The 10,074-nt window shown below is 42.9% G+C and overlaps 1 protein-coding gene across 5 annotated transcripts in view; it reads right to left on the reverse strand.

The window, feature by feature from the left end:
* SPOCK3 (SPARC (osteonectin), cwcv and kazal like domains proteoglycan 3) overlaps positions 1–9,769 on the reverse strand; it is a 499,116-nt gene extending 489,347 nt beyond the window's left edge. For 4 of the 5 annotated variants that reach the window (XM_062199006.1, XM_062199005.1, XM_062199001.1 and 1 more), the window contains exon 1: positions 9,605–9,769. In XM_062199006.1, coding sequence (XP_062054990.1) covers positions 9,605–9,769 — 165 coding nt within the window. Of the gene's footprint in view, positions 1–9,595 lie in introns of all 5 variants that reach the window. The other variant, XM_062199003.1, reaches the window with a different exon arrangement.
* Between the last annotated feature and the right edge of the window lie 305 nt (positions 9,770–10,074).

Raw genomic sequence — 10,074 nt, forward strand, 5'->3', positions numbered from 1 at the left:
CACAGATTTCACTTACATTACAGGTGCATGTGATTATATACAATAATAATTTATGAATTCCTAATGTTTATTTGAAGCAAATAATTTCTTTTCCATTTCCCGGTTTTACATGCTTTGAAAATATGTGTGCACATGTGAGTTTGGGTGGGGGTGGAGGGGGCTTAATCTATCAAGCAAAAAAACAAAAGAAATCAACCACAACTGTAGAGGGGCACAATGACACCTGACCAAACAATAGCTAGTGTAAGGACATTTTAATATTCCTTTTAACAGCCATTCCTGTCCAACTAAGATATTTAGCACTGTGCTGAGATGTCACAAAAAGCTCACTAGTATAAATAGCAGTAACATGCTATTACCAGAAGTGGTGTCCCTACAGCAACAAACATTACCCTTTGAGCAGAGTTTGCCTCGTGACTACTGGCCAGTAAGGCAGTCAACCAGGACAGTCAAGTGGAGGCCTTTCATTCTGACTGCAAGATAAACTCATCAAATTACTGGGATTCTGTATTAAAGACAATAAATCCTAATAAACATCCCAAAGCATTATCCACTTCTTGGTCTCACAGATAACAAAGACAGTCGAAATGATGATTTTGAAAGACCAAATGTCACATTTCAAAAATAGAAAACGGATCTGAGTGGCCAGTAATGACTAACCTAACAGCTGTTAATGAATAAGAAAACACAAATGGGCCGGCGCCTAGGCTCAACAGTAAAGTTTTGACACGTATGAAGGAGGATGGAATCAAGGATCTCTCCAAAACAACAAGAGCCAACCAGTGTCATCCACCAGCTCTGCCTGGGATCCAGGCCAGAGACTCGGCATTCAAGCTGCCATTTGTCTCTGATGTCAAGAAACAAAACAGAAAGCACGAGGGCCACACAGCAAGTCTGACAAATCTGACATCTCTAACTGCCCCAGAGATGTGATTGCTAAACAGACTGTTTGCTTTGCTTCCATACCAGGAGCTGCATGAACCTGCAATGGCATGATCTCTAGCAATATTTCAGTGAACGGGAATTGGCGCATTTGTCCCTTTTCCTTTTCTCAGAGGATGTACAACCTGGGCAGCAAGACAGCATCCCGTTCCTCCCGCCGACCCATCACTACTGACACACAAGGGCATTCTGAAACTCTGACCCCCACACTGAAAGCTGAAAAAGCTTTCACAGAAGATATGCTGGAGGAAACAGGACTGGTCATCAGAGGCAGGCTCTCTCCTGTGATAACCTGTTGGATACGCCTGGGTTCTGACCAACACTTCCTCTTAGAAACCAGCACACCACCACTTACAACCATACTGAACCCCTAGACTCACGCCCTTAGGTACCAGGCACTCCAATTTTATGCAGGCTGCCTGCCTGTTCAGCCTCTCTCATGTGGCTGAGGACAGAGGGCTCACATGAAATTAAGAGGAAAAAACTGAAGGCAAGGCAATTTGCTGACTACAAAAAATGTTATCAGTAGGCACAGGATGGAGGTTGAGAACATCTTCAAGAGATATTTAGATGACTGATGGAGCATGATCAAATATGACAGAACTTCAAAATGTGTGTGGAAAATTGAATTAAAGGATAAATTCATTTTGATACAAAATTTTGAAATCTATGTGTACAAGGCGGTCTTCAGAAAGTCTTTGGGAAATATGTATTATCAAAAAAAAATTTTCATGGATGTCAAAAACAATTTGCACAAAAATTTTCTTTTAATTCCATTTTTCCACAAATGTTTTAAAGTTCCCCTGTAAAGTAGTAGTTTACTACATTATAATTCTCTATATTCTCTCTGCATATATATAATATACAATATAATATATTCTTTATATTTCTTTCCCAGTACCAGGTATTGACTTCTCTCTTTAGGTATTAATCCTTCTCCACCAGCGATTAAATTTTGTTATTTCCCCTTGTGGTTAAGTGTAGACATGGAACTAAATTGAGGACTGGGGGACACAAGTAGAAGTTCTGTGTGACCAGTTCAAGGGCACTTGTAGGGTGAGCTGCCTGCCCTGGACTTTCTCTTAAATGTTTCTTGTTCATAGAAAGGCCATATAGGCACAACCCTGCTGAGGGAGACTTTCAAAGCCCAGGCCTGGACAGCCATCTCTTGTTGGTTGCATGGTTGGGAAAAGACCTCTATCTTAATGAAGGCACTCTGGTTCAAGGCCTCCCTTTTACAGGATCTTCCTCTATCTCTAATATATTGACAACAGGTGAGGCAGAAATGAAAGAATGAAACCTGACTGTGAAATGTCTGGATTCAGGCACACAACCATGAAGGTGCAGGAGCTGAAGAAGAGAGATGAAATATTGGTGTCTGATATCACTTACCAGGCAGCAAAAGGTATGAAAGGTGTGAGAACAACAAAAAGTATGCGGCCCCTGAGAAACAATAGGGGAAGGCTTGCATGCACTGGCAGAGGGAGCACCTAAAGGCATCCTATTACCATTGACTGCTGGCCCTTCTCAGATGCAACAGGACAATCTGGGCACAGCAGTTCCATTTGGAACCACTCCGGAACTTAAAGAGCCAAAGTAGTTTAGCCCTTAAATGTTTGTTATAAAAACGATTTTTTATTTAAATTATACATCTAACCTGAAGGTGGTCAGAACTAGAATTGGTGAATGGATGACCACCCAGTTCTAAAAGCACTGAATACCACGTTCCTTCATTGAATATATATATTCTCATTTTTTAAAACTATTTATTTTATTTATTTGAAAGAGAGACAGAGCTAGAGACAGAGAGGTCTTCCATCCGCTGGTTCATTCTCCAAATGGCCACAACAGCCGGAATTGTGCCGATCGATCCAAAGCCAGGAGCCAGAAGCTTCTTCCAGGTCTCCCATGCAGGTACAGGGGCCTAAGGACTTGGGCCATCTTCTACTGCTTTCCCAGGCCATAGCAGAGGGCTGGATCAGAAGAGGAGCAGCCAGGTCTCGAACCAGCGCCCATATGGGATGCCAGCACTTCAGGTCAGTGCTTTAACCTGCTGTGCCACAGCGGCAGCCCCTATTTTCTAATACAAGTTTCCAGCTAGTTATTGTGCTAATGCTAGATAAACTGTTGTATGGAGCAAAGGGAGACTACAACCTATAGCCATAGGGAGCTCACAGCTGCATGGGTGTCTCCAACTCTATAAACCGGCAGACAGAAAGATGAAAGGAATTTCATAAACAGGAAAAGACATGTAAATAGTTAGGAACTTAGAAGGGTCAGATGGTATGTGTTGAAGATTCAATGATGAGCCTATAAAAACACGTACACACTATACAGTTCTGACCCAGAGTACGCAAACATGAAAAAATAAGAGGTAAAATGTCACTCCAAGTCAGAACCATGAGATCTAAAAGCTTCCAACCCAGGAGTCTTACCCAGCAGTCAGAGTAGGCTCATAAATGCTTTACCACAGTACACAGCGTTCCTCTAGAATATCCAACTGCAAAGTTTAAGGATATAATCCAATCCCAGACAAGGTGATTTCCTGTAAGAAGCAGGAAAGCACACAGGCCACACTCACAGAAAGTATGATGCAGAAAACCCAACGAGGGATGCGGGAGGGAACCCTAACACATCATAACGTTCTAGGTGATGGGGTGGCATTTGCTTTATACTTAGTATATTAAGTCTAATAACTATAATACACATACGAGCATACTACAAAGGTGATATTTTCGAGAGTTGATGCAAAATCTTTATAATTTGTTGTCAGATTTTTCACAACCCTTTTGAAGCCCCTGGTATATAATGTCTGTAGTATAACATATGCATGTCTTGATATTCAGATTATTTCACCTGTTAACTATTGGAAGACACACACATGTATACAAGCGTACTTCAAAATGTTCGTGGAAAAATGAATTGAAAAAGTTTATTGGGTGAAAAAACTTCTAAAACACAGTCATCTATGGGAACTTCAAAAAGTTCATGGAAATTGCCTACTATGAAAAACCTATGTGTTGATCTCAATTTCTTTCTACCAAAATAAACTTATCTTTCCATGAATTTCAAAATACCACCATACAAGTACATTTATGCATACATCTACAAATACAGAAATGTACATATATATGACATAAACATGCAGAGAATAATTTATTTCTCAATATACTTCGCTGCACTTTTCTACTAATTCACTAGAAGTTATGAGAGCTGGGGAGTTAAAAAGATTGCCTGCTTCCCTATCATTTCAGTGATGCTGAGCCCACAGCAAATTTCCTACCCTTTGTATTCAGTTCAAACACCCTGGTGGAGTCTCATAATGTGATACCACCACTCCCAAGCTTCTCTCTCCAGAAACTATCAAATAAGGGTACATCCTCTGACCTGGCTTCCTTCGTGATGGGATACCTGACGTGACCAAGCCAATCTTCAATCTGACAAGCGAGCATGGCAGTGGTGATAATGGCAGGGTAAAGAAATAGGAAAGCAGAGGTTATATGGCAATCATAGCTAAAGTAGGACCCAGACAACAAGGTATGCTTCAGGCTGCTGCAAATGGCTAGCTCTTGGCACTGTGGGTACTCGCTAGTGCCACAACTGTCAGACTATTACTTGACTTCAGAAGTCAACTGTCTCTCACTTGATTAAATTTCCTGATTTAAACAACATGAATAGCAGTCCCATATAAATGCTATTTCATTCTATATTCTCACTTGCTGTGACCTGCAAATACATACATTATCAGGGACTTTTAAATTATTCAAGTAAAATGAGTATTAAGAAAATGGTATGCATGGATTTCAATTTTTGCACAAAAATCAATGTATCTTCTAATTCTCTTTTCCAAGAACTTTTCGAAGCACCTTGGGATAGTCAACAACTTGTTAAGTACTAGGCACTTGGTGTATTATCATCAACAAAGCAAAAGAGGAATAGGCATTTGCCCTAGCACCTGAGACACAGGCATCCCACATCAGAGTGTCTGGGTTTAATTCCAGGCTCTGGCTCCCAACTCCAGCTTCCTGTCATTTCGGCTCCTGGCAGGCAGATGATAGCTCAAGTGATTGGCTTCCTGTCAACTGCAGAGGAGACCTGGATTCAGTTGGTGGCTACTACCTTCAACCTCAGCTCAGCCCCAGCCCTTGTGGATATCTGAAAAGTGAATCAGCAGATGGGAGCTCCCTCTCTCACAAATTAATAAAGCAACAGAAAGAAAGAAAAACACTGATGTTAAGGCAGTGAATTAAATATTAAGAATTTCCAAGAAAAGCCTATAATCTCAACTATGATAAAACATAATTACCACGGTTAGAAAAGTTCCTTGACAAGAAATGCTGATAGTGTGCATTTTCTTAAGAATGAGTATCCATTATTAGGATTAGAAAATAGAAACTGCTATAGAAAATAGCAGTTACTTTGTTAAACTTATCCAAATTATTAATAATCCTCTAATTTTATGTTTGGCACATATTCTTTGCAGAGTAAAAGAGTGAACTATGCTGCCACCTGTTAAGGTAGCATAAGGGAGAATTCTACAGTGCTCAGGGTATGACTACTTCTCAAGAAATACGATCAGGCTGCATCATCAACCTTAAACAATACTGAGAACATTCTTTGAAGATTCTCCTGGTTTGAATTTTAATGTCTTAGAAAGCAATAGAGTGCTGTCCTTGCAGTAGGCATGGAAACCAATTGTTTTATTTACTTTCCAACCACAGTAAAAGTTAATAGACTCTCAGCAGCCTTCAGTCCTCTGTGGAGTGACAGGAAATGTCCCTCTCTATCAGCCATTATTATCCCTTAAATGACCTGTACCCTCAGGAACCTGAATTCAGATGAAAACAGCACAGAGAAAGAAAAAAGGAAGTTAAGAAAGGTTTACTTCTATTCAATTCAGTTTAAAACAGGTTTACTCACTACTGCTCAAATCAAGCATTTTTGAAAAGGCCTCTAGTAACTTGACTTTCTGTTTTACTACGTTATACACATTCTTTAGCTTACATTAAGGTTAAATTTTGCAAGTTAAATTGTAGGGCTTTATTAGTGCTTTCAATATATCTAAAGAGCACTAAAAATCGCTTAGGGAATAAATGTAAATTGAAGCTGATTGAGGGTTTTGCAACAATAATGGCAACCATTTTTTAAAACCAAGTTCAAATGAGCCCCAGGTACTTTAATTGAAAAAAGAAATCTAATGCAGAACTATTTGAATTTCAACTTACTGCCACAATCCTGATTTTATTTCATGATTTATTAAAAATCAGCCTGACCATCATCGCTCCTTTTGCTAGCACTTTATGTGAGAGTATTGCTTCCAACACACAGTGTTTAAGGGTGTCCCCTATTCTACTTATTCTGCTATTCTTAATTACTACTTGTACCTCAGGAAAGTAAAAAATATATAAGAATAAGACTGATGACAGCATTACATCATGCAGTACCAATTAATTCATCGGCTTCCAAATTCTCTACTCATTTATTACATGATAGAGGATATGGTTTAATAGAGTTTATAAAATATAAATGTTGGAAATATGTAATATATGAGCCGTCTGAGGTAATGATTCAGGTTCCTCAAAATGATGATGGTTTCCAACTCTAAGACATATGCAAGAATGAGATGAGACAGTCCTTCACTCTTATCCTTGGAGAAGGCAGTAGTACTCTCATAATTTTCCCACTGAGGAATCACAAGTTCTTGGTTTTAAGACAACTTTACAAGAGCTAGAATCACAGAAAGTAGCACACAACGAGTGTTATCTGCTCAACAGATCCCAATTGTTGACAAGGCTTTTTTGGATTTATCTTAAAAATCATATCATTATAGCTTGAAAATAACATGCTGGCTCTACCTCCTGGACTTCTTTTTCAAGGTGCTGATTTCTCTATATTTTCAGATTAAGTCAAATGCTATTAAAACATGGAGATTAAAATCTCAACTAGAATTTGGGAGATGAAAAGCTTTACTACAATCTTTACACAAATAACCAAGTATATTAGTAATTTTCCTAAGGATAAAAACTATGTCTATGTAATATATATAGTTATACGTTGTGCATTTTGAAGAAAAACTAAAGTTAACTTTTTATTCAATGAACGGTTCTAGTATGGAGTGGTGAAAATTATTCGAAGTTTCTTCTGTGTCAATACTTATTGTAGACGTGTTTGATTTTACTGTTTCTCTGTGATTTGTTCTGAGAAACTGAAGAAATAAGACATTAGCAGCGGTAATTTCTAAGTCCACCATGTCTCACCTCACACTTCCTAGTTTTGTTCCTAAAGATTTCTTACAAGTAAACAGATTTATATATCTATATCACATATAAAATATACCATATTTTTAAAAAATCATTCTATCAAAATAAGAATGAGTTGCATTAACAAGTAACATTCAAGAGACTTTTCAAATAGAATTCAAAAGAAGGGACAATTCAAACTTGCATGTAATCAAAAAAACAAAAGGTAAGTACTAATTTCAGGATTAATTATGCCGAAGCATCTTCCGAAGCTTTGATTTCTAAATGAAAGTAGCTATTCTTTTTTAATGGAACAAGACCAAGCAAAAGTACTTCAGTTAAGTTGTTTCTCAGAGAGGTTCAGATTTCCTTGTTTCTTTGCCTTCATACAGACGGAGTACATAAATCCATTATTTTAGGTAAATGCTCAGGTTTAACATTTCAAGGAAGTTTCACAGGCAATACAGTCTATTTTCAATCATTTGGTTTGATCTAAAAAAGGAACAAAAAGATAAACAACATCCTGGAAGGTACACAAAAAATTATGAAGCTAATGACTCTGGGATAGATTCTGTATCAATTACTCGGTGTTGGGATTTGAGAAGCCAGGCTCTCAGCATGCATTCTATCATATTAATAATAAACAACAGGTGGCTCAAGGGGGGAAATGATAGCACTGCATTTCTCCACCACCTCCAGAGTCATCTTCATAAAATGAAATCGTCTTACTGAAACGGCAACGCTGAGAACCGAGATAAGCATTTCAAATAAATCATTTTTATAGTCACATATATTGCAGATATTTCAAAACGTGTTTGCTTAAAGTGTCTCATAAGTCCTTTATTTATATTTGCATACAATTTTCCCCAGAGATCACTTAAGAATATCTGAAAATATGAGTGCTGTAACAACCCACTAGTCTGTCTATACAGTTTGGCTGCACAAACTGTAGAGTACTAAGTTCTGCAGTAAACAACTCAAGTTTTCTCAATACTTTAAACCAAACAAATTCACAAACTGCCCAAGTGTGGACCGGTCACTCTTAATAATTCAACAAAGTAACTGAAGCAATGTAAGAGAATGCTAGCACATTAAAATCTTAAAGTATGTTTTCAAGAAGAAAGCCCAAAGTTCCCTTTTAAAAGAAATTTCAACAGCCAAGAAATAAAAAGAAAAACTTGAAATTTTAAATATTGTTCTAATACTGACAAAATTTTCAATGTTCCCCCCGCCCCTGAGGGCATGCTGAACATATTCTCTCCAGGTTTATACATATCTCACTCTCTAGCTTTTTTGTAAATATATATATATATTAATATACATTCAAAACAAACGCCTAAGAGTTTTTTCTTTATAAGAGCATCCATTTAGCAATAAAACTACGCTCTGCTTTGTTTCTAAGACAGAGCCCTCATTCAGTATTTCATCATTGTTCATCCTGGGTGCCCACGCACCAACCAGCTGCACCTACACTTAAAGTCTAAATGACCATTTTCTGCGGATTCCCTCTCCCAGGCTGGGCTCCTCGGCTACTTCCTGGCCCAGGGCAGCGCTGGGGGGCCGGGGGAGCCCCGAGGAAAAGGACCCCAAGTCAGGCGCGGGGGAGCCGGGGCGGAGGAGAGAAGTTAAGGCGCGCGGGGCCCCGCAGCGGGACCCCGCGGGAGACCCCCGCCAGCGCCGCGGTCAGGCCTGCGGGTGTCCCTCGGAGGGGCTGGGACCTCCAGCCCAGCGCGTCCAGGGGGCCCGCGCCGCCCGCAGCGGCCGCCAGGCTCCAAGCTGAGGGGCAGGCTGTGGGGGGACCGAGGGGCTGCGACGTCGCGGGCCCCCCGGCGGGGTCCGCACACCCCCGGACGGAGCGCCCCGGTGCTGGGGCTGTGTGCGGGAAAAGCCCCCCGGTTAACCCTTTCCTGGCCGACCCCCGCCCCACCTGCCAGCTTCCCCTTAGGAATGAGCCCGGGTTCCAGAGCCTGGCGAACGGGTTCTGGATGACTCGGACCGGATCGGCGATTTGTACGGCGAGAGGGGGCAGTGCAACTTCTGCCGACCGACCGGTGCGGACTGACCGCCTTCCCACCCCTGGGGAGACGGGCGTTCGTCACCCCTACATCTCGCTCGCTCCCAGCGCCCAAGCTCGGGTCCCTCACTGGACCACTCAGTGCACGGCGGGGATGGACCCCGGTGACTTTCGGCGCATCCGTGGCGTTTACCGGGCCCAGGAATCGCACTCAAAAGTTGGGAAGGTGCAGCCCGCACTTCGCACGCCTCGGGGGGCCGCGGAGGGGCGCGCGGCGGCTGCGGGGGCCTGGGCCCCCACCCACCCACCCAGCCAGCCCGGCCCCGCTCCTCCCGAGCGCACTCCCCCACCCCAGCCGTGCCCGGGGACGGGGTCGTGGCGGCGGGGAGAGGGGGCGCGCAGCACTCACGTCTCGGAATTTGTTCCACTGTCCGACTTCCTTGTCATACTGCGAGATGGTGGTGAGCCATTGTTTATCATCCAGAAAATTCCCGCCGTCCGGACGCCCCCCGGCCGCAGCCTGACTGCACCAAGCGGCTGCACACACGCACAGCACGGCGGACACCTTGAGCATCTGGGAGAGGAGACACGAGCGGGCGCGGGGGGCCGGGGTCAGAGGAGGGGTGCGGGCGCCGCTGGAAAGCACGCAGCCCGCACCGCGGGGGAGCAGGCGAGCGGGGTCTGGGGGTGGCCGGGGGTCGTGGGGGGCCCCCTCCCTCCCCGCGGACCGCACACCCACGCGCGAGCACGCACGGTCGGGGGGACGCGGCCCCGCGCCGGCAGGCGGCCGCCTCCCCGCACCTCACCTTGCGGCGAGCCGGGACTGCGCTCGCAGCCTCCCGCTGGAAATGCAGGCGGGCGCCGCTGCCCTCCGGAGCC

The sequence above is a fragment of the Lepus europaeus genome, chromosome 8, assembly GCF_033115175.1.
Source record: "Lepus europaeus isolate LE1 chromosome 8, mLepTim1.pri, whole genome shotgun sequence".
Lineage (NCBI taxonomy): Eukaryota > Metazoa > Chordata > Mammalia > Lagomorpha > Leporidae > Lepus > Lepus europaeus.